Source organism: Plectropomus leopardus, chromosome 5 (genome assembly GCF_026936395.1).
Source record: "Plectropomus leopardus strain MGB_pleo_1.0 chromosome 5, ASM2693639v1, whole genome shotgun sequence".
NCBI classification, from domain to species: Eukaryota; Metazoa; Chordata; class Actinopteri; order Perciformes; family Serranidae; genus Plectropomus; species Plectropomus leopardus.
This window is the reverse complement of record NC_142180.1, coordinates 34,565,735-34,591,972: the sequence shown is the minus strand read 5'-3', so window position 1 is coordinate 34,591,972 and position 26,238 is coordinate 34,565,735. Positions and strand designations below refer to the sequence as shown.

The 26,238-nt window shown below is 39.7% G+C and overlaps 1 protein-coding gene across 4 annotated transcripts in view; it reads right to left on the bottom strand.

Moving 5' to 3' along the window:
• Nucleotides 1-14,507: 14,507 nt before the first annotated feature.
• Nucleotides 14,508-26,238, bottom strand: part of gabrb3 (gamma-aminobutyric acid type A receptor subunit beta3) — a 65,348-nt gene continuing 53,617 nt past the window's right edge. For 2 of the 4 annotated variants that reach the window (XM_088078055.1, XM_088078056.1), the window contains 4 exons: nucleotides 25,105-25,257; nucleotides 19,741-19,985; nucleotides 19,401-19,481; nucleotides 14,508-17,797 (listed from right to left, as the gene is read on the bottom strand). In XM_088078055.1, the coding sequence (XP_087934181.1) occupies nucleotides 17,462-17,797; nucleotides 19,401-19,481; nucleotides 19,741-19,985; nucleotides 25,105-25,257 (815 nt within the window). In that variant the 3' untranslated portion in view covers nucleotides 14,508-17,461. The remainder of the gene's footprint in view (nucleotides 17,798-19,400; nucleotides 19,482-19,740; nucleotides 19,986-25,104; nucleotides 25,258-26,238) is intronic. The other 2 variants (XM_088078057.1, XM_042483672.2) reach the window with 1 other exon arrangement.

The window sequence follows — 26,238 nt, the reverse complement described above, 5'->3', positions numbered from 1 at the left end:
ATCCATAGCTCTGGAAAAACACCAGTCACTCTCTGCTGTGTGTGCACGATCCGGTTATCAAAGGATTTAGCTGACTGCCTCTCGAATGTGTAAAGCACTCAGAAGTTCACTGTGCACAGGCCCAAATAAATCAAAGTAATTAACTCAATAATTGATTTGATGAATTTCCCCGCAAAATGGACACATTTTTGCTAAATCTGCAGAAATGCGCAGCTGGTGGGGCTCGGGGAAATCACACAGTCAGAGATCTCGCATAAACAATGGGCACATTGTGCCAGAGGGTGAGACGCTTTTAATTAGCAGACAGTGGAATCTGCAGCTTCACGCGACCCTTTAATCGATGATTGAGTGGTGGATACACGCCAGTCAGATGTGAAAATTAGAGCGAAGAATGGACGACACTTTCTGTCAAGCAGATAATGATCATTCTCAAATGTGATTTTCCTAAAATGAGCCTCTAATTATTACTGTTAGATACACACAGCCATGAGTTAATGACTATTTGTGTCGCATACAGAGAGAAGAAGAAGTTTGAATATGAGAAAGTTTATGATATTAAATTCTATATGGTGACTTCTCTGTTTACACATCATGACATGTATATGTAGATTTATGTTGATGACTGACAGCTTATATCCGTGTGCAACCAGGCACCAGAAAGAGAGCTTGGCTTTAAAGCCAGTTTTCGTAGTGATCAAAGAGTGTCCATCACGTGATGTTTGGTGGCCCAAAAGACGTCCCATTGGGTGACATGGCAAAAGACATATTCATCGCTATGATGACAGCTGCACATACAGATGCAGCTACTCAAATTCTTACTACTTTTTTGCCATATTTTAAATTTTTTTGACACCATGGCCCCTTCTGCTGAAACACAACTTTTCTAGCATAGAGAAGCACTTATCAACATGGAGAAAAGCTGTGTGGGATTTGGACTAATGCAGTATACACAGAGCGTCCAGTCAGACCGGAGGGGAGAAACGAAACCGAAAGTGCTGGATGAAGAGAGGGAGGAGAGCCGGCATCAAGACGAGGCTGACCCGACTTGGACGGAGAGCTGTCCCTCTACCAAGCCTTCTTCTGGCTAATGTCCCATCACAGAAGAATAAAGTGGATGAGATTTGTTTGAGGTTCACTCAGCAATCAGAAATCAGAGACTTCTCTGCACACATCTTCACAGAGATTTGGTTAACCCCCAACATCCCAGATCAAGCTGTTGCACTGGATGGGCGGACCTTGTTCAGAGCTGACAGGACACAAGACTCTGATGCAAATTAAAAAAATGCTCTGTAGGAACTGTGTGATGCAACCAGCAGCAACATGCCCAAAGAACAGGATGTAATTTTTATAGAAGCTGCTGATTTTAATCAACTCATCCTTCAACTTCAAAGATGTGGCTGGATCAAGGACAAATTTTAACTTCATTTTTTAAACTTTGTTCCATCTACAGTTGTTGTGATAAATCAGTCGCGGCAATCCCAGACAAACAGCATTAGTGTGGTGAACACATCTAGACCTCCCCATTCTACATGTGCAGTAATGAGCAAGCATTTTAGTATGATGTATTGAAACGTTACTTCAATGCAAATTACTTTTTTTCTAATAGAAAATAGCAGGAGTGCTGCTGATTCCCATGACATTGTTGAATGACTTGAATCAATATTTAATTCCAAATTAACAGCAGTTTGTTCTTGGGCAGCTATTGATCCTTGGACCTGTGAAAGAGTTATTGCACACAAATCATTAAAAATTATTTTACTATTCCTGCTCCGCTGGGCCACTGGGGCCAAGTACTGGGGGATTATTTGGCACCGTGGTGACTTTCCAGAGTGAGAATAATATTTGCATCCGTTAAAGAGTGTTTGACCTTAAAGGTAGAAATGACCACCCTTCATCACCATGTGACACATTTTTCCTATTAAAAGTCATATTAGAAACCCAAAGTGTCCCTCATGTGGTTTATTTTCAGTATTAAATAATGTGGGGAGCCTCTGCAGACTAAAGTAAGACCGGATGATTACTTTGTCTTTTATGGTCATCAGTCTTCCCGGCCTTAATGCCACTCTTACTTAATGACACTTTATATATGTCATTATGGTTAATCTAACATAAAATTGCAGAATCTCACTATTTGTCATGCAGATGATGGAAGCTTCTCATTTTGAATGTCGGTGTAATGAGTGGAAAATCCATGCTCCTGGTCAGGGCGACCATCTATGAGAGGCCTCAGAGGCCATAAATCACTGCCCTCGCTCAGCATTGTAATTTCACACACACACCACCATACTCTCCCAATCACACTGAAAAATCTCACATGCACTTTTTCATACTTACTCTCCTAAATACAATGCGATTCCTCCTGTGACAGTAAAACTGTCTTAAAGGGTACTACACCATCACATTTCTGCAGGCGCCATTGAAGCTGGCAGAGACAAATTTGGATGTGGGTACTTTTTAATGTCCCCGTAATCTGAAGTGATGGCAACAGAAAAGTCTCGTCCTGTAACAGTTAAGCATACATTCAGAGTAATGTTACAAATATGCATTCTGAAGCCTACATAATGCAGTAAAAGTATAATGAAACTCATTTTACAAGACATTTATTGGCAGAAAGTTATAAATTAATGTCTCATTTATGAACCAAAGGGCATAATGTGCATAATTTTCTCTATTCTGTATTCCTCTTTGATTCCTTTCATTCTCCAAATGAATTCCTGTTGGCTGAAGTGAGAGAGTAAAAGAAAAGACAATATATTTTTTTCGACATAGCTCTCAGGAAAACGAACTCTGGGTCACATAACGTAATACATTCTCAGTGCCATGTGATGTGGAGCGGCTGCACGAGCCAAAGCATGGCTGGATGAATAAGGATATTAAGGGCAGAGTGTCACATCGAGGAGAGTCCCGGCCCTCGGGGTGTCTGGTAATCCTTATTACTCAATGCATACCAGGAGCCGCGCTCACATGCTAAGGCAGGACAGAGATTCAGCTGCACATTTGAGGTTTAAGGAATGTAAACATGATGAACAAGCGCATAAAGGATTACAGAAGATTCAAGTCGTGTGAAAAAATGTTTTTATCTACAATATTATCTACAAGACAGTATTTTTTTAGATCTTTGGGTGAAAAAATGATAATACTCAGCAGTCCTTGGGGATGTATGTGTATATGGATGTATGTATGCATATATATGTGTGTGTGTGTGTGTGTGTGTGTTGTTGAATGTATGTATGCATGTGTATATATATATTTATGTGTGTGAATGTATAGATATATATAGATACTATAGACATAAAAAATAATGAAGAAAATAAATAAAAAATGAACTGAACACATACAAAAAAAGAGAAAGGTAACAAACAAACAAAAAAGAAAATGACAAGGAAAAATTGACAAAAATGTATATATATATATACATATGTATAATTTTATTTTTTCCCAGTTTAAAAGGGAAACAACAACAAAAAGAGGAGTATAGACGTAATGCTGGTTCAAAACTGTTACAATCATACCTAAAGTGTACTAATACAACTTTCTGTAATCAACAGAAAAAAATGGTCAATTTCATTATTGTGTGCAATACACTAAAGAAAAAAGATGAGAAAATGTGGAGAAAAAATACTCAGCTTTCCTGAGTCGGGACGCCAAAGGCTGATTTGTGAAGGCAATCATTCAGACATCAGTGACATTCACTTCTACCCGGGGACACGGAGGCTGGGGTTTGGCCCGAGGGACACGAAGCTTTATACTGCAAGACCTTCATGAGAGGAGTCATATAAGAGCCGCAGCATTTAAAAAAAAGTGGAAAAATCGCAGCCGCGAGGACCTCTATTCCCTCGTAAGAGACCTGAGTTCCCTCAGTCCTCTGAAATGAAGCTCTGCTGTTCGTGCTGCCTCACAGGGAACACTGTGCTACTGATACAGTGACCTCTGTAAGCCGGGTTTGACTGGGACACCTCTCAGGGAGAGGGACGGAGAAAAGATGGCTCTGTGAGACACAGACCGCTCTCTGCTGACAGCAAGTCATCGTGAACAAGCTGAAATTTCATGAAAGGGTTTTTGGACTTTCAAATCTCGCTGATCAGGCACTTTTTGTGCTCAGGTGGCATTGAAGGGGAACTTTGGTTTGAGAAATGGTGAGAAATGACCCCCAAAATTAAACAGGAGTTCCAAGTAAAATGACGTGAAAAAAAATTGCAAAAAAAAAATTAAAAATGCATGAAATAAAATAAATAAATAAAACATTAAAAAAAAAAGGAAAACTGTAAAGGGAGCTGCATATATATTTAATATCATTTTTCTGAATATAAAAATGTTCTACAGAAGTATATTTAGAATTTTTTTTAGGTAATTTCCTTATTTGTTTTTAGGTCCTACTTTTCTTTTTGGCTATTTTTTAAGATTTGTTTTGTAAATTTGACTAATGTCTTGCTATTTTGGGGGTCATGTCATTCAAAGTTGCTCATTGTCATCTTCTTTTGTTCTTGAAAGAATCAGGACAGTGACTTTAGTCCACATCATTGTCATTGTTAATCGGGCGACCATTGACATTCCTGTATGATTACATAAACCAGGTAAAAATGTCAGTTAATTGACTAAATAAACAAAAACACGTCTTCCAAAGCTCCACTTTCTCTCCTCTTGATAACTGACATGTAAATTCTCTTTATAGACTCGTACAAAGAGAGTCGTGAGGCCAGCGGTGGTGCAGCAGAGGTGCGTGTTTGCAGTATCAGCGCAGAGAAATCAGGTGAACACAGCATATGTGCCGTTACCTCATTAATTTAAAGGGTTTCTGGGCGTCCCGCCAGCTCAGATGAAGTATGCCAAGGTAGTGGAGCATCATAGAGCTAATGTTATTTAGAGATGTTACAATGATCTACAGTATGCTTCATTACATGCAGGGTTAAGGGTGAGTGTTGTACAGGGACGGTTGCTGCTGACACTCGCAGGGCGGGAGGGCGTTTTAAAATCACCATGTTACCTGAAGGCCACCGGAGGTCCTCTGAGCACGAGGGAGGGGTATTTAGCCAGCCGCAATCTGCAACCTCACCAGCAAATATCACTAAATCCTACACACAGCACCTTTACAGGGACCTTGAAATAAACTACATTATGAGTTGTTTTTTTTTTAACCTTTTTAATTATTGTTACCGGGTAGAAAGGCATGAACAGTGTTGATAATGAAGCATTAGTGTGTGATTAGTGTGTCTACTGTGTGACACTATCACCAAAGTGGGTGAAACATATTTAAAAACTCATGGGTCAGTGATTGCAGCCTTATAGTTTAATCCAGTATTTTTAAAGAACATTTCAGGGTTTAAAAGAGGTGCTGACATGCAGAGACGCCCCTGCAGGCAGGTCTGGAGATCAAAAAGCAAACCTAAACAAATTTGTTTGATTTAAATTTAAAAAAAAATGTGCAGAAATGTCTCACGCATTTTCAGGAATCAGTATATGGTTTAAAGAAAATCACCTGAATTTTTATTTATTTATTTTTACAAAGGAGGGAGGATTATTAGACAATTAAAATAAAAAAAGGATATTTTCAAGTATTATAATTTTATATTTAAATCTATATTACAGAACAACTTTTAGATCAGTCTTTCCAGGTCATTTTCTGATTTGTTTTTGCTTTTTACTTCTTTTTGTGCTTATTTTCAGTTAGTTTTCTTGTAACTTTCTTACCGAGTTCTTGGAGCCATGTGTTGTTAAGTTGCTCATGGCCTTTCCTCTGTGTTTTTGAGAGAAATGAAACTGATTGCTCAGGTTTCAAGGGGTAAATAAAATAAGGCTGATGCCAAAAAACCACAATTAAGCAGGCTACAAAAAGAGACCGATGCAGACAGACTGACAAAAGACAAAGAAAGCACGAAGACTAAATACACAAAGAGAGCGGGGAGATAACGAGGAACAGGTGAAACAAATCAGGGCGAGGCAGACGAGGCACAAGCACAAAGACAGGAGGTAAAACAAGCCAGAAAACATGAGGAGAGAATCAACAAAATAACACAAGAAACAGACTAAACATGCCTGAAAAACATGAAATAAGTAAACACACAAACAGAAAAAGCCCAAAAAACGAACACGCCCATGTTTTTGAAAGACATCAAGCCAATTTGCTCAGGTATCAAAGGGTTAAACTCAGTCACAGAAGCTGTTATGCATTCATCTGATATCCAAAAGCTCAGTCTTAATCCAAATAAAATAAAACACAATATGCATTTGTTATTTTATATGTATTTACTTATTTATTTACTGCCTGATATTCAGAAACTCTTGACTCGCCTAATTACACTCGTTGTGCCCCGTGCCAAAAATCAGGCTACACACACGCACTCACGCACACACACACACACACACGCACACACGCACGCACACACACACACACACACACGCACACACGCACGCACACACACACAAATGGAAGTGGAAGCATTACTGCTGATTGTAATAATGAGTGTGTATCGTTAAAAGCAGCAGAGAGACTGAGGCGACAGAAAGGATTCACTGGACAGCTGAGACATTGTGTCGGCCAAAAACTGCTGACGGTGCACCTTCAGGTCCAAAAAGGTCCCACTCTGAAATGTCTAATCAATTGTAAATAAAACAAGAGGGGAAACTGGAGGGGATAAAGATACTTCAACATAAAACTGAACATCACTTTGCAAAGATAATGCGATCATTTTAAAAGCCCCCCCCCCCCCAAATCTATTAGAAACCAATTTAAATTCTACAATGAATGATTGTTTCCTCATCACTGGATTGTGAGTGAAATTCATTAAAAAATATTTGTAATCACAGTCCACTTCCTGTGTTGGTTACTGACCTCGAACTAATGTCGAGTTTTCTGGAGCGCACCGACTGCTTACCAAGCTCTTTCCAACTCCATGCATGAAATTGATGGGAACTTGAAAACCACGGATGTTTTATTTATTTATTTTTTGCTCTGACTTCTCATGAAAGCTAATCCCACAAAATAAAATAAATAAATATATAAAGCACGTTTGCTGCATTGCAGTCGCTTTTTAATTCGCATCATTTCACTTGATTTTTTAAGGCGTTTTTCATGGTGTGCTGATGTAAGCAGGACAAAATGAACATGTGCTACATCACGTGAGAGCCTGAAACTTAAACTAATAAAACTAATCAATAACACTGCATTTCAGAACACAGTAAGATAAATGTGTTTAGCAACAGAAAACTAAATGAGGAGGATATCCAACTCTATCTGATGTTTCAGTTCACCCAGAGGCTGGCACTGCAGGGAGAGTGCTCCGAAAAAATTCACTATTTCACTCCAAATTCATTAAGTGCCTCGTGAACAACTTTTGGATATTTTGGAATAAATCAGGTGACATACAGATTTAGCTCAGTGAGAACTTTTCTGAAACCCCTTTCCCACTGGACAAAATACAAAACAAAAAAACTATCACCAGTTAACATCTGACTTTTGTCTGTGGTCAGAAATTTTACAATCGGCGTTCACTCCTAAGACAAAAAACTGCAGTAGCCCAGAATCATCTCCAGCTCCAGCGGCCATGATGGAAAACATGAACATGGATGGTAAAAACATTTCACATTCATCTTCATAATTACAGCAAGACATGTTGCTTTGGATATTTGATCGAATGGGAAAATGTGGAGATTGAACAGCAGAGGCCCTAAAATTATTCCTTGCGGAACTCCACTGAACATTTTTATTTGATATTTCATGTAAATCGGAGCTGACTGTGTTAAACACACAAAAACTGGTCTCGAACAATGGCCTGCAGCCTGGCAGGTGTCTAAAAAGTTAATTGTGATTTGCAGAAATATACTAACATTTTTTTGTGGTGACTGGGCTTCTATAAAAACATTTTTTTTAAAAATTCACTAAGGCCACGTTTAGATGAGAACGCATTTTAAAAAATCATCCTCGTGTACATGGAGCTGCAAAAACAACCGAACAATGCTGCGGTACGCATGCCAGGCCAGTCGTCGGCTGTGTAACTTCGTAATGACGCACCATAAAAGAACAGCACGCACACGTGCGAAATGCAGCAGTTACTTCGGCGTTCTCACAGGATCCGCACATCGCGAGTTTACACAGCGACAAAAGGGTCGTGCTTTCAAAAGATCACACTCTGAAAGCCAGTTTCAAAAGTTTGCATCTTTAGACCCCCAAACTGCTGTTGTTGTGTGAACGAAAAGCCAAACTGCAACAACAATTAAATGTTTCACGCAAGAACCATTTCCGTGTAAACGTCCCCTAAAAGGAGGACAGTGTGATAAGAGCGCTGTCTGCGCAGGGTTCATGACATGAGTACAAACATTAATTTGAAATTCATGTGAAAACAGTAGATATGTGACCATGTGTGATGTGATTTCACCCTGATTCATCTCTGTGCTCCTAAAATATTCATGCACTCAGTCTATGGATCAAAGTGAGAGATAAATCTGATGAAGGGAGGGTTACAAATTGTTTGAGCTCATGAATTGTTTTTAAAGAAAAACTCACACTGAGAGGTCGTCTCTCTTCAGCCAGCCAACACAGAACGGCCAATAGATATCAAAAACGGTGTTTGTAGTACATCATATGACACATTTATTAGACTAAAATTAAATCTGAACCATTCCAGCTCTCCGTGCATCTATAACGATGGACTATATATCTGCGAATGCAGCAGAGCCATCTGGACGCGTCGGGCCAGCTGGTGAGCAGCGCCGCTCTCTAACAGCCAGCTGAGGTGTGCTAATGAAATGATAAAAGTGATGAGTTCAGGTGGTAAGCTGTAACCAGCATGGCAGCGAAACTGTGAACCCGCTGTACATTTGTCTGAATAATTCATTTTCTCGTCACTTTAATGGTGTTTTTGGTAATGAGGGGGCGGAGCTACACATCTGGGTTGGTCGTCACTATAAGTCATAAAAAGGACATAAATAGATTTCACTAAAAGTCATAGTAAAATTTTGACTGGGCTGTTTTTATGAATGACGATTGGACCTTTTTGAGCCTTTTATTGCTTTGCTGTGACTTTGCTGTTATTTCTGCTACATGATGATGCATTAATGGGGAATCCACTGATTTAGTGTTGCACTTTTATAAAGTTGGCGGGACTCACAATTGACAGATTTTTTTAAGGGGAGAAAAAAAAAGAAAGGTAAAACTAAAAAGTTAAGTAATCTTCAAGGTTCAAAAAAACTGCATCCCACATTTTCCACAACATGGTCACTGCTAATGTAACTGTGGACGTAACTGACCGATCGCTGCAGAGACAGTTTTGGTCTCTATAGCTAATTTCCACATTCATGACAACAGTACAGGGGTGAATTTTGTAGATCTCATCCGTTTAAATTTTTTAAAAACTGGTTGTTCGTTGGTGAGACATCGAGGGATTTTCTGTGGCTTTTTAGTCCCCTCACCTAGTTGTTTTTTAGCGATTTGTCTCTGTTTTCCTGCCAGGATACTGCAACAAAAGGTGGTTGTTTTTTACAGAGACATTGTTGCATTTCCTGCCAGGATTGTGCCACTAAAACTGTATTTTCAGCCAAAATATGGTCTTTTCCAAAACATAAGTGATTTTTGTGTGGATTGAGATTCCTGTGCTGTTTGACAGAAGTGAGAGGGACGCAGACAAACAGTGTCCAAAGAGTGTCCACTCTCCCATCTTTAAAATCTAGACCACAGACTGCCAAAACAAATCTCAAAAGCTTTGTGGTCCAAGTTATAATCGAGCCAAGAAAAAAATGTCAACCAATTACCCCACGATGAGAATGAAAGTGCAGTAAAGTTGCCACATCAAAGCAGACATGCAGAGCGTTCAGAGACGAGCGTCCCCAGAGACATCTCCGAGGATGCTGGACCGTAAACCATCCTCGCAATAACGCTGCTGTAAGGATTTGACTGTATAATTAGGGTTTTTACGGGGAAGCTGTCAGATGGGAGGGTGAGAGAGAGTCACTTGTAAAAAAAATCAGTCATTACAGATTTGTTCAGTAATTGGCGTGAAAATAAGGAATCAGATGGCTTATAGGAGAGATATTACACTCTCATTTACAGCGAGGTATTTTCATCCACCAGATAACAACATAATACTGTAGATTTAGGAACAAGTGTGGAATGAAAACATGTATTTCTCTTTGTTTCTCACCTCCACGTCTTCAGTTTGTCTCTTAATGAACCTCGAGGCATGTGTGTGCAATAAAAGCAATAAAGGAAACAAGCCCGAGACGATGAGGACGATAATTAGAGAGCGAGGCAACAATAAATTTCTGGGCATAATGAGACAGACTCCTTAAATATCTGTACATTCAAGCGGGATCATTAATCTAAATGAGCGATATTAAAACTGGAGGCGGCAGCAGCAACAGCAGCTGGATCCCCTCAGGAGCAGGTGGACCAATGGCCACGAGCCGCCGGTTGCCAACACAAATTGGATCTCCAGGTTCATCAAAGAAGCTCTTCATCACGTTTGGTGTTTGAGCGCTCGGCGAATACGTACGATATCACCAGCACAGATATCACTGAAAGATTGTGAAAAAATACAACTTGTTCAAAAAATATGGTGTAAAGTAGTTCCAAGTACTTCAAAAATACTTTATTAGATTATTTACTACTTTTACTTTACATGTTGCAGTTCACATCTGTGTTGTGTCTCCAGATTTCGTTACTGCCGATGTCACTTACGCCAGAGGGTTAAAAGGCCCGCCCACAGTTGACCTATTGCAAAGCCCCACCCTCAAATGCAACGAGCCAATCACATTTCATGCAGCTGTAGGTTTTTTTTCAACATTTAAAGTTTTATTTAAATGTATGAAGTTATACCTTAAAACTTACTTTTGGGTATGTCTTTGACACTGACAGCCACCATCGTTTGTCCACAGCACGCAGATTGTTTGTCCGAGTAAGTTACGGGGGCCGTTACCTCGCCAAGTTTGCAAGGTGACATTATACACAACATGATGTATGAGGTCATATATACTTGTCACTTTGCAGCAGGTTTTGCCAACAATATGTTGCTTTAACTTAGAACAAATGCTGGCGTCCGTGTTCGTTTGTCTTCCTTATGTTGACCGTGCGGTCTGCGACACAGCTTCATCCAGAGGAGACGCTTCGCTCTGTTTATGTGATGTTTAGGGAACGGCATTAAAACACATACTTCATATCAGTGTTGCATTTATCCCATGCACATCGTTTGACCATTTAGGACCTTATTTTTTAAATAACACCTCAGGAAAATCAAAAATTCTGATGCTTATCTGTGGAGGTCTACGACCAAGATATCCGAGTGCATTGTGTCGCTGCACGAAATGTGATTGGCTTGTGGCATTTAAGGGCGGGGCTTAGATGGATCAATCCCAGCCGAATATACATATATGTATATATGTACGATTTTCTAACCATTGCCATGTGTTTTTTTTGTGCCCAACATAATCACGCGTCAACCACAGCTGTGTAGAAATATAAAGTTTCAACATATTCTCTACAAAATAATTTGTGGTTTTAAGAAATATACATCGCAAACATTTATTTTGTCGACTGGGTTGTTTGGTTTTAAGCTTTCCACATTGAACCGGGCTGCCAAAACCTGGTTTGTTTCCAGAGAGCCGACGATGTTGGGCGGTAAAACCTGACTCAGTCTGCTTTCCCGGAGCCGACTGCGTGCACTTTATGTTGAAACAGGAAATGGCCTTCCCCAAACTGTTGACACAAAGTCGGAAGTGCACCATTATCTAAAATGTATTGTATATTGTTGTATTAAGAAAGACAGGGGACTGCTAGGTGTACAATATCCCTGTTTCATTCAATCGTTATTAGTCATTACATCCTGGAGCTGTTCCAGTGGGCTGATTAATCTCATCCGTCAGCAGAACAAAGCTGTTTAATCAGAGCGCAGAGCACCGCAGGTCGCACAATTCAGATTTCATGTTAATGTAGGAGAGAGAGGAAAAAATGTGCAGCTCGTGTGTCACATCATCATAATGTAAAGCACCCAGAGAAACACACACCTGCTCTTCATTTATCTCAAAGTGTGCGACTATAAATCAGCTGTAATTTGAATTATTGCAGCTCCGGCGAATCACGCGGACAAATTCTCCAGTCCATTCATCCCACACTCCAACAATCCCAACATTAACATGCGAGGGAGAAGGAACAAACGGGCGAAGTGGCAGAAATGAGATTAGAGTGACGGACGACTGTGTAAATATAATGCAGCAGAGGTACTTGAGGTTTATGAAAATGATTCCTGCGATGCTCATTTGAGAGCTGCAGTGCCGTGACCTCACCGCTGTCGGTACACACACAATAAAACAGGGATCTTATCTCTGTTACGGCTGTTTCTGTCCTGTTTCTGCTGACGAGGTCCCAAATGGAAATTGCTTCTTCTGGCTGGCTCACGATATCCACCTCTGCAGAAGAGATCATTTATGCTTTGACTTTATTACGCCGTGACTGTAAATACACAGGATGTAAGGAAAGGTGGGAAGAACTCGGGAGAATGTGTTTCGTATCTGTATTGGGTTTTTTAGCCACGCTAGCGTTTATCCGCTAGTTTGTCCATTATTTAGACTTTCACGAGCAAGGACCACACCTCAACAGGACAATCATTTTGACGAGTTATTGACATGAATGTAAGTTGGTGTAAACATTGATGCTGAATTATTGTGGGGCGGATGGTTGAGTGCGATGTGGGGAAGCTTCGGTGGGGCACGACAGACCCTGGGACCGTACGGAGAAAAGGAGGAAAAAGGAAAGAGGTTACGGGAGGGGGGGAGGGGTGCAGAATACGAGAACGAAAGGGGAAGAGCGGGTTAGGAGGGTATTTAAGCCGAAGAGGCGCGGTTGAGGTGTGGTCCTGCTCCCGAAATTCTGCTAGATAGCTTCGCTAAATATCTCAGCAGCTGCTGGACGCATTTCCATTCAGTTTAATTCATGAGGGTGAAGTCTTCTGACTTTTCCTCTGGTGCCACCATGAGGTTTACATTCGTGACTTGAACCCAGCTAGCAGGTAACGTTCCCGCAACATCGGCTAATAATGTTTTAAAGAAAATCTAATGTCCAGAGAACGTTTCGAGAATGTTTATCATTTCAAATATTGCCCCTGTAAGGTTAAATGCTGACTAAGACGTTTTGACTGCGACATTCGGAGGATGTTTTGGTGATGTTGAGAGGTGACAGATCATAAAATGTTCTTTTTTATATAAAACGTTCCCACAATGTTACATGAGAATAAAGGAAGAACGTTCTCAGAGTAACATTCAGAAAATGTTTAGAGGCCTGAGATTGCAGAACATTTTTTATGAAAATGTAATGTGATATGTTAACAAGAAAAAAACACTTTTCATTTTAATTTAATGTTTATGGAGAATGTTACCTGAACATTAAGGAAAACGTTCTGGGATCTGACAGAAAAATTGGTTGCATCGTACTATTCTCTGAATGTTTTTAGAACCAAAAATTGTTAGCTGGGAAATCAAATATCTCAGCAGTGATGGTGGAGCGCCATTAAAGTTTTTTAAAGTTTATCCATGTCACTTTAGTCTTTGTTATTCGCTATTCTTTTGTATATGAAACACAGCAGTGGTTCATATCTGCAGAGTAAAACCAGACTTTGTGGGAAATTACCAAACATAAAGGTGGATCTCAAAAAATTTAAATATTGTGCAAAAGTTCATATTTCTTTGTAATTTGATTCAAAAAGGTAAACTTCCATATATTGTACATTCATGACATGTAAACTGAATTATTGTAAGCCTTTTTTGTTTTCATTTTGATGATTATGGCTCATTAAAATCAGAGATCCAGTAACTCAAATTATTACAATATTTCCTAAGATCATTCAAAAGGTGATTTACTATACAAATACTTCTGAAACGCGTGTTCATACTCAATACTTGGTTGGTGCACTTTTTCTACAAATTACTGCATCAATGTGGCACAGAGGCGATTATCTTGTGTCACTGCTATTTTAAAATATGTTTTTTTTTTCCACTTTTTATTTTGACATTTTTCCAGCAGTAGGCCATTATTATCAAAATTGAAATAGAAAAATGTTCAAAACATTTCAGTTTATGTATTGAGTCTAATACTTATATTAAATTGTCACTATATTAAATAAATGATAGAAAATATTGAACTTCATCCCAGTATTCTAATTTTTTGAGATGCACCTGCACTAAACAACTGTTTTTGAGGTGCATGCAACAAATCCAGTTGCAGTAAAAGCATGAAGCTGATCTGGAACAATAGCTGTGCATTTTTGTTTGATTTGTAACGAGATGTTGGGCTCCGTCAGGCGGCTGCACACGCGTGTCGTTGAGCTGAGTGGACTTGTGACAGGTGGTGTCACTCCTACGCGCCGCGAGTCGCTCAACCGAGCAGTGCAGATGGTGCGTTGCGAGCTGTGTGCGCCAACAGTTGTTGCTTTGGAGATACTTGTATACCCCCCAAATTCCTCCTTCACTATTCCTTATTTTCACATGATCTTCTCTTTAGGAAAGAATGGAAATAATCACAATTAATGTGATATTTTGTTTTATATTTACAACAGAAAAAGGAAACGTTTTGCAGCGAGTCCAGAAATCATTAAGCAAAACACTGCTGACAACAAAGGCATGTAATCAAAGTGAATGTGCAGTTACAGGATGAACTTTAAACTTCACGGTCAAATCTGAATGCCGAGTCTGACGTGAAACCGCAATCTGACAGAAAAAGGGAGTCGGCATGTGAATTATTCTGTATTGAAGACATGTTTAATATAATATCATGACAGCAGACCTGAAAGCACAATGACAACAAAGTGAAATAGTGAAAATCGATCAGATATTGTTCAGATATTGGAAACATTTTTTTAACTGCAATGAGACACATAAGTTGACCACTTGTTGTTGAGTATATGACATTCTTTATGATTACTGAAAACTGAAAGCAAATATTAAGAAAAAAATGTAAATATTGAAGGAATCATTTGATATTTTGGGACATATTCTCAGTCACAATTTTCCCCACGTGAGCGATAAGAAGATTGATATCACCCTACCAGCAGCCAGTTAGCTTAGCTTAGCATTAAAACTGGAAACAGAGGGAAACTGCTAGCCTGACTGTGAAAAGTAATCAAATTTCACCAACTTTCCAGTTGTTATTAAATTAAATTAACTGATTGCGTGATATCGATCTTCTCATTTAAACCTGGGTAAGAAATAAACATATTTCCCAATGTGTCAAAGTATTCCTCTCAATAATGGCAGTGAATAACAGAACGACAGTTTTATAAAATGCTGGTTTGGATTCCATCAGCCTGTCTTAAACCGGGCTTTGAAATCAGATTTTTGACATCCTCACACAGTATTTAACCCCCTATTTATTATAGGAGAAAGGTCACAGCAGTCCAGCGTCCACCTCAGAACAAACAGTGGACAGTCGGTGGCTTCAACTCCAAGGCAAATTAAAGGAATAGTTCAAGATTTTGGGAAATGTGCTCAGCTGTTTCCCGTCTGCTTCTGGTCTTGTTGTGAAATTAAGCTCTGCAGCTGATGGCTATAACTTTATAATTAGTTAATTAGCGCGCATGCATGAGAGCGGTGTCGTGAAAATTTGCATGACAGCTATGCAGACCGGGTCCATTGTGAATTATCTGAGTTGCTCTGTTCCATTTTTCGTTAAAAAAAAAGGGAACAGAGCTCTCCTAAATAGTGCCTGTGCCGACTCCACACAACAAAAACTCATGCAGACAAAGTATGTGAGGGGCAAACGTTAACTGTACAATATCTAAAGGAACTGGACCCCAACTTTAATAACGCAAGCTTCTGTGGCTAGCCCAATCAGCTAGGGTTCTGTGAGCAACATTTAACGTTCTGTGAGCAACATTTAACGTTCTTTCAGCAACATTTAATGTTCTGTGAGCAACATTTAACGTTCTGTGAGCAACATTTAACGTTCTTTCAGCAACATTTAACATTCTGTGAGCAACATTTAACGTTCTGTGAGAAACATTTAACGTTCTTTCAGCAACATTTAACGTTCTGTGAGCAACATTTAAAGTTCTGTGAGCAACATTTAATGTTCTGTGAGCAACATTTAACGTTCTGTGAGCAACATTTAACGTTTTGTAACCAACATTTAACGTTCTGTGAGCAACATTTAACGTTCTGTAACCAACATTTAACGTTCTGTGAGCAACATTTAACGTTCTGTAACCAACATTTAACGTTCTGTGAGCAACATTTAACGTTCTTTCAGCAACATTTGATGTCTTTGACCAACATTTCATGTCTCTAAACAACATATGATTTTCTGTAACCAACATTAATCATTCTGTGATCAACATATAACATTTTGATACCAACATATTGTTCTGAGACCAACATTTAACGTTCTGTGACCAACATTTAACGTTCTGTGATCAACATATAACATAATGCGACCAACATTTAAAGTAATGTGACCAGCATTTAATGTTCTTTAGTCAACATATAATGTTCTGTAAACAGCATATAATGTTCTGCGACCAACGTATATTATTGTGTAACCATCATTAAACATTCTGTGACCAACATTTAATGTTCTGCGACCAACATAAAGCATTCTGTGACACATAACGTTAGCAGGCTCGTGGATGATCTAAAGCCACATTTTCTCCTTAATTTAGTTGTTGAGGTAGTTGTCGTAATGTTTATCTTACATTATTGGGCGTTAAAAAACCAAATTGATAACACGTTTGCCCAGGAAGCTAGCTATGACTTCAAGGTATGACATCAGTTTAAATAGGGGATTTCATTGACCAAACATATATTTCTGAACCAGAAATCTGCTGAAATTAAGATCAGTCCTAATTTTTGATCTGCAGTGGTATGCAAGCATTCACAAAAACCAGGAAAATCTGTTTTTTGTATGTTTCTGTGTAAATGTTGTGGACAAAAATGGTTTGAACTCTTGGCAAGAAAGGGAATAAAAATATTTCCCAAAACACTGAACAGTTCCTTTATGTCTGGTTCCTCTGCAAATCACTTCAAACTCTAGTGTGTCTGGAGTCTGGTCCGTGTTTTTATGATCACATTAGTCCATGTGCACGTTGACAAACTGTAATGACAATATGAATCTTCGTCAGCTGTCTCGTCTTTAGCAGTAAGTTGCATTACAGCGACCACATTTAAAATTATGGGTTTAGTTGTAATAACTGACCTAAAGCAGTGTAAATGCTCTTTTTGACACACAACACCATGAAGAGTCAGCGCCTCAGCCCACGAGACACAAAGTCCCCGCTCCTCACGGGTCGGAGCAGAGAGTACTTTAGAGATCATGAATGTCTTTGTAAAACACACGTTCTGTAGATAATCCTCGTGACTGTGCACAGGTGCACGCTGTCTGAGCGACAGTTCAAAGTCTGCATGCGCTACGATAAAAAAAAGTTCATTAGGTTTCCACCAAATAAAGTTCTTCACATACAGAGACATAAATGGGTTTAAAAACGTCAGCGCGTTAATTGACGTAGTAAAGCCAGTAGATGACGTTGAAGAGGGAGAAGCTGAAGGGGAATATTATCCGTGACCATCTGTCGATGGCGTTCACATCGGTGAGGTCCGGGATTTTGATTTTCAGCTGCGACGATCGTCTCCGCAGTCGGGTTTTCTTTAGATGTACGTTCCTTTCCAGGCTCGAGCGTGGCCCGCTGGGCTTCCTGTACTGGATCCCCGAGTTGTCGTTCACCGTGGAGGAGGAGTTGTGGGTCTCGCTCACGGTGGTTGTGATCTCATTCCCTCCCACCTCGTTGTGGATCTCCAAGGTTGTCAGCAAAATGTTCCCCTGGGAGTCGACCTAGGCACAACAGACAGGAGCGGGTGTTAAAAATGGGCTGTGAGCTGCGTGCTTCAGTGACTGATGACACTTGTGCAGCGTGCGTCGGGCCCCGGGGCCGCCGTCTTCCAGCAGGCTGACAGATTACAGCCTGGGAAACAGAGAGCGGCCTTCAGAACCAGGTTTCCTGTCCCAAAGTTAAATCACTTCTCACAAATCAGCTCAAGGTTGGACCGGATGGCTCTAATACTAATGTCATGACGGCTCCTGCTCCAACACAAAAACACACACAAAAACTTTCATAAATCATTCAGAGCTGGTATGTGGCAAAAATAGAGGCGCAATATGGACACAGTCCTATAACAATGTGGTTACCAGACACGAGAGGCAGTGACAAGGTGAGTATTTATTTCCTTACTCTGTTGATTTCGGTGCCAACTGGTGACTGGACAGCTGATTATTTGTAGGTCCTTCACATCATCACATATAAACATATTTTATGTGACAATAAAGCTGCAGTCTGTATGTATGTGTGTCCTTCACACATCTCGAGAACCGCTCATCCGATGTACTTCATACTTTGCAGGTGTGTGACAACCCAAGGACGTGTAGTGTTTAATTTAGTGCAGTTTGAACACGCAGCATGTTAATACTAACAAACTTTGAATAAGCAAGCGACAGCGCTCTGTGCAGTTTACTGCTGTTATTATTGTAAAGTTTTATCCTAGCTTTTAAAAAATAGTTTCTAAATCTACTTATTCCTTGCAATTTGTGGAACATTTATTACCAAGTTGCACTATAATGATATATTATATTTTATATTTTATTTTATTTTATATATTATTATATAAACAATATAATGGCAATACCATTTTCTCCACGTTTTTGAAAAAAAAAGGAAAAAAACAACTTAGGTTTCAAAGGTTAAAAGGCATCTAAAAGCAGCACAAGAAAATGAATGTCGCTCCAGTTTTGGAAGGGTTAAAGACGCTTGCTGATATCAACATGCATCCCTGACAAAGATGACAGCAGGAGCAGGGCTGTTGAGATTGCTGATCCGATAGGGAGTCAGGTGTCTAACATCAGAACCGTGCGTTCTTCTCTGTACTGGCTTATTTTGATTGATACCTTATCAGTATTGAGTACTGATACCCAGCATGAGTTAAATCTCAACTCTGCTCTGGATAGCTTTCAGGAACAGCACACTCTGCTAAGTTTGCCATCGCAACTTATAACATTATCACCAATAAAAAATAGTCCATGCTCTGGACTCCCTTGTCTCCCTTTGTGTTGTGGACTCCCTTTGTCAGACCCTGTACTGACTCTGCAGGTCTCTGTGTGGGTTGTCTATGCACACATATGTACACACTATATTATTATAGTGGTTTGTTGTCATGAACTGTGGATATCAGGGACACAAACACATAAAGACGATAAAACAGTCGAACACCAAAGAGAAAATGAAAATGTGGAACATATTGACATGTGATGGTGATAATGACTGAGATGGCCGGTTCAGATGTGATAGGGCACGTTCCTCCGAAAGTGTCAAACTTTGCCCCTCGGCAGCAAAGTTTCAGTGGAGGTTTTCACAGATGTGACACAGGCAGTGACAGACACTCACCCGCCGTGAGTGACGACGCCCTTGTACCTGATTGGACTGTTTAACGGACGAAGTCTTGCAATTGCCGCCTTCCAGTGAGGACTATTCAGGAGAGACACAAACAGAAACCCCTTTGTCTGAGCTTTGGTCAGGTATAGGCTGAGGTGATCATAGTGGGAGCAAACGCCACGGAGAGGACGATGGGAGAGACGGGGTGCCAAATTTGTAAATTTTTCAAATATTACACATACCATACAGCCTTAAAATCAAGTTAAAAATGTTTCTCACAGCTCTCGAGACATTTTATGTTGTTCTGAGCAGTTTGTCTCTGTGAAATGATGAAGAGTAACTTGATTCTCACCCTGGGTCCATCAAACTTAGCACGATCATTATTTGCCTTCTGGGCCTTCTCAGCCAGTTTCTTCTGCATCTGAGGGCCTCGTCCGAAGAAGATGTAGTTGACGAAGGCGTATTCCAGCAGAGCCAAGAAGACGAACACGAAGCAGCCCATCAGGTACATGTCTATGGCTTTGACGTACGGGATCTTGGGCAGAGTCTCTCTTAAGTGGGTGTTGATGGTTGTCATGGTCAGGACAGTGGTGATTCCTGGAGGAAAAAAATGAAATTTTATCACCACCTTACAAATTAAAAATCATGGGATGAAGCTTGTTATTACTTGTAGCGTAGAATTATTATTTCAGACAGTTTCTTTCCCAAAGCCATCCACTCTCTCAACCAACACATAATAACTCTGCAACCCATTTTACATTTACATGTTTATAGACTTATACATATCACTATGGGTGTGCAGCACTACTAATTGTGCATTATATGTCATTTTTATCTTATATTTTATACTAATGCATTTTTCCCTACCTTTGTTTTCTGGCTGGTTTTACGATTGGTAATTATGTGCGCAATTTTGTTGTATTTTGTTACAATGACAATAAAGGCTTCTTATGTTTTTATCTTGTGCAATGTGGCTTTTAGCATTAAAATCAGATTTTTTCAAAATTTTCAAGCAGATTTTTGGACGGTGCAAACACAACCTCCAGCTTTTATTCCTTCAACACTTTCAGGAAAGGTCGGTATTGTGATGTTTGTGCATATCCAAAAACCTGCTGATATCCAAATCCAAGTCAATCGCTTCTTCTTTCAACCAGAAATGTGGACTTTTCTTTTGGTCATGCATCTCAACACCACAAACTGCAAACTGTTGGCGAGTTGATATGTGTACAACACATACAGGACAACACAAAGACGGAAAAACAGAATTGCGAGATCTCCGTTAAGTAAAGTTATGTGACTTCTTCTCTGGCGATAACATCTCAAGAAGCATGGCGATGGATGTTCAGAAACATTAGCAGGTTTATTTCTATTGCAGCCACCGCACTAATGGGAGTGATAATGGGAAGGCAAGCCCCTTATACGTGGGAGCGGCCTCGTATGAGGGATTTCTGGGAGGTGATCAGAGTGCTGTTAACTCATTAAGAGAGAGCGCAGTACTTTTCTATCAAGGTCTCAGCATGAGTCATTTCTATCAGGTATCAACATTTCTATCAAACTTTATCATAACAGCTAAAAGCCCTGAAAATTGATGAAAGATGAAAGTACCTGGAAGCCAATTTTTGGTAAGTTTGAATTTCGTCGGGTTGAATAAGCAGAAAACGCTCTGCTGTATGACTTACAGCTAACGTACCGTACGAGTGAACAGACTCAGCAGATACACAATAAACAGCGGTGTCGTAATTCTCTCGATAATGTGCACCATCAACAGTAAACGTGTCTGTGTTGTCTCTGTGTCTCCTGGATGGCTCACCGACCTGGACGCTGTGTCTATTTCTGTCGACTCAGGCTTACATAATTAAACCAAAAATGTTACACTGTACAGTGCTGTACTGCATGTGTGGGGGTGTTAGGAGCGCTGTGGGTTTATGGCATCGATTTCTGCAGAACAAAAGGAAAAGCAAGAATCTGAAGTCTCTCATAGCTCAGAGGAGAGGGTTACTCAACAAATCCCCAAAATATTCTCAGTGCAGAGCTGTAGAGTTTACTGTCTCTGACAGATTAGGAAACGATAAAAATGATTATCATTTTTAAAGGGTAGATTCCATTATTATTATTATTATTATTATTATTATTATTATTATTATTATTATTTTATTTTTTAGGTTTATATCTTTCTGTAGCTTTGGGGTACATAAATTTAAGTGTCAAAATGTTTTCAAGTCCTTCTAAAAACGTTTTGGCTGTGATCCAAATCTAGTCCTAAAATTGTAGTTTTGATGATAAAGTTGCTCCACTGCTTTCATTTTATATAGCTATGCTCTAAAGTCTAACATACAGCTACAATAGGCGGGTTTCCATTACAGATTTGTACAAAACTTAGGCGATATTTTTGAAATGTCGATAAAACATCATTGCGAGATGACTGCGTTTGACTGAGTTATGTGTGACTTCTCTCACGATAACGTTCCAAGAAACACGGCGATGGATGTTCAAAACATTAGCAGGTTTATTTCTATTGCAGCTACCGCACTCGTCATCAAGCCCCTTATACGTGGAAGCAGCTGAGTTTGCTAATATTCGCTAATTTTAAGGATAATCAGAGGAAATTCTGGCCTGGGATAACACTTAAATCAAAATTCAGGTGACTGGTAAATTGTCCAAATATGTAGAAATCTGCGGTCGTTTCAATGACTTCTATTATCTTGGTACAGTAGCAGCTACGGGCATGCCTGTCATCACAGCTGTGGACTGTAGCAGCAGCAGACGGTGTTAAAAAACCTTTGGGGTTACGATACGATACGATACGATACGATACAATACGATACGATATGATACAATACGATACCATACCATACCATAGACCCAATTTGAGGGTTAATGGAAACCTGCCTAATGAGAGTCCAAGTAAATCCACAGCATCTCTTAACACTCGTCTTCAAATGTCATTTTCCACTGAAGTCTGATCCTGCAAATGTAGTTCTCCTCAGGATACTCGGACCACCATAATGGCAGAGACGATGGAAACCCTTTTGTGAATCATCACATAGACAGTGATTGAATTTGGATGGTACTGTAAGCGTAAATGGTCTCTAACTGCATTGATCTCAGAGTGACTCAGACAGAGATCTTCTCACTGAGGAGCTGTTAGAGCAAACGGACCGTCCCCTGAACCGGTCTGACCCTGAAGAGGAGCCTCAACATACAGCCGGACCCCCAAAATGTACATTCAGCTTTTCATCACAAAGATGACCCAACTGGGATTTAATGAATGGTGCAATAATAAGTTCTTTCTTACAAACACTTTGTGAGCATCGATGCTGAATGAGGATTTCCATTACGGCACATCAGAGTCCAGCAGAGATCAATGAAGTTAGAGATAACAGGGTGTTTTCCAGCAAACCGAGCCTCGTATTTGTTTCACTCCCAGAGGCCAGTGGAAAGTGTGAGTCCAGTTCAGTCTCCAATTACACCACAGACAGAAGAGCTGCTTTAAGCAGACTGAAGGAAACACACAGTCTTTATAAAACGTTTATCTGAAGCTGATATTTATCTGTTCACATATGACTTGAGTGTGCGAAGAAGTCACCAGTGCAGCTCTGCTACTGGAGCGTCACAAATTGCAACTATTTTTGACAGATATTGCAATTTAATGGACATTTTCATTTTTACATTTAGTTTTCACAAAAGAAAAAAATATTGTTTCAGTTTACATTATTCTGCCGCTGCTCAGCTGCTGCACCAATATTTTTTTAAATTTATTTTTTAAAATTGCATTTAATCTTTACAAAAAATAATTTATTTATTGTTTCAGTGTACATAAGTCCATCACTGCTCAGCCTATGCATAAATAATTGTTTAAATTTATTAATTAATTAATTATTTTTAAAAATTGCATTTAATCTTCACAAAAAATGTATTATTTATTTATTGTTTCAGTCTACATAAATCTATCACTGCTCAGCTGCTGCATCAATAATTTTCTTAATTTATTTTTTATTTATTAATTTTTTTAAATTGCATTTAATCTTCACAAAAAAATAAACAATTTATTTCATGTTTTAGTTCACATTAGTCCACCACTGGTCAGCTGCTACACCAATAATTGTTTGTTTTTTTTAATTTTAATTTTAACTTTTTTATTTTATTTAGTGAAGTAAGATCGGTGATAATTCTCTGCAGATTTATCACCAGCAGCACCTTTCATGTTCCACACATTATTTGATCCATTATTAGTATAAAAATGCTTATTGGTGCAGCTCTAATGCCAAACACTGTTGATGAGGCATGAAAAAAGATTTGATAATAGATAATAAAGTTAAACTTAGTCCTCATTTTGCTGTGCACCCCGTGACTCCAGACTAAAGGAGAAGATCACTTCCAGTTAGTTTTAGGAACATAAATAAAACCGGAAAGGTCAGCTCCCCTGGTTATGTCCTCTGCCGGCCGCCAACATCCAACCCATCATCCTCTCAGGTCACAGCGCAGAAAATTACATGAAGCTGACATGATCTTCCAACAAACGCTCAATCAAGTGTACGGCGTCTCCGAGGGGGCAGAGAGGCCATCAGTCATAAACATATCCCACATAACAACACAGTCACCGTTTCTGCTGTGCAGCCATGCATCCAGCACGTCCTTGTTACCTGCAGCATGCACGCCATCTCTTTCTTTTTCTCTACCTCCTGTTTCTATTACTGTCACTGAGGTGGTGCACAGTCATGTAAAATATTGGCAAATTGCTGGTTTAAGTGTTTCGGAAAGAGACGAAGTGAAAAAGGAGATTTTTGTCACATTTTTAAGACACAAGAGCAGAAATATGAGCCTCCTTTGAGAAAAAAAACACAGTTTCCCTTCTCAACAGCTCAAACAAAAAAGTAAGAAAGTGTTGTAAATGCGTATATTAAAGAAATCCTTCAGCTAGTGGTCTGTTTTTTTGTGATTTTTCTGTCGAGACACATGATGTTAAAATGTGTTTGGTGTTTCTGCGCCTTCTCCTCTGAGATCTGCTCTGAGTGTCTGATTAGTTTGAACTGATTGCACCTGAACCTGCTCACACACACACACACACACACACACACACACACACACACACACACACACACACACACACACACACACACACACACACACACACCTGTTTCAAATAAGCTGGACTGAGACAATCAGTGAGCCTGCACAGAAGGAGACATTCACTGGAACATTTGTGGTTGTTTTTTTTCCCTTCAAGACAAAAAATACAGACAAATACTTAAACTCATCTAATTGACAGATCCTGGTCTCTCTGTTTTGATGATTAAAAGTTAAAAGGCTTTTTTACTTTTTGCTCCTTTCAACAGAATATGTCAATTATCTTTTGTTTTTTAAACAATGGTGTCCCACTCTCTCCAAAAAGCACCCACAGAGTCCTTTGTGTCTCAGAACTTTTGTGCAATTTTGAAGCAAAGTCACAAAAAAACAAACAGTAGCATCACATCATATGTGTCTCTCTGGTTCAGTTTTCTTTTTCTTCATTTTTTAACTCGAGTGTTCCACCTACAGCCACATTTATCCTCCAGTTAAATCTCTACGGAGCTGCAGAGTCTCCACTTTGATGATATCATAGTTTAAGCTGTTTGCTTCACAAGCCTGCAGGCCCAAACTATCAAACACTAAACCTGTCTGACTGAAGGTGAAACCACAGAGCTGAGGTCAATCTGCTGCACGGGACACAACATACCTAATGCAACTCTGGCAGCCGAGGCATCATAGTTTATCCAGAACGACACCCAGGACAGGATGGTGATGAGGATGGAGGGCATGTACGTCTGCAGGATGAAGTATCCGATGTTTCGCTTCAGCTTGAAGCTCAGAGACAGTCGAGGGTAGGCACCTGCGGGGAAGAAAAAGCCCTCTTTAACACGAGAGGAACAAGGGGACGTCTAGTCTAGCACTTTGTTTTGGTTCCTATGGCGATGGCCTCACGAACGGTCTCGACACCATGGAAACAGGTGAGCGTGGTTCAACTTGCAAATCATCTTATGAAACTTAGCCTTGAGATTTTCTGCATGTAAACAGCACAAAGCAGAGCAAAATATAAAACTTCTGTTTGCACGCGCACATATATAATATTAAAGAGGATCTAATTTCTTACATGTTTTTTTGTCATACGTGTATTGTTACAATATCGGGTGATCATATTACACGTAGCCGAAGTTTTTGATAACGGGGTAAACGTATGCAAAACGAAAGCCTGTGAACAAAAACCTAATGTTTCAGATTGTTCTGAATACTCTGTTTCTAATGTTTTTTCTAATTTAAAAACTTTCACTTCTTTATGGTCATCTGCTCCATTCACACTACTGCAAGTGTTTACAATACACCGCTGCATGTGGCTGCATGTGGCTGCATGTGGCTGCATGTGGCTGCATGTGGCTGCATGTGGCTGCATGTGGCTGCATGCTAACATCAGGGAAATGTTTTTCGAAGCCACAGAGCGCTCTATTTTTCACTCTAAGTCATTTCACATTTACTCCGTTCAGCGTTGCTATACATTTCAACAGTGCTCCGAATTTCCGCACAGTCCAGTTTGTGCCACAGTGCACAGATTTTTTAATGCACTCTGTGTGTTTCTATTGCCAAAGTGACATGAGTTTCTCATTTATTCACACCTGAAAATACAAACGACTGTATGTGAGACAGCACCTGAAGTCACACAGCAGTCTCTGTAAACACTGGGCGACCTTTTCGCCCCATAATGGTTACTTCTGTCATCTAACTAAGTGACTAAACACACACCTGTGTTGCTCCTTGCGTGCTCGACCCACCCACTGAGGAGATGTTAAAAGCACCTGCAGACTCCCTTTAGAGTTTA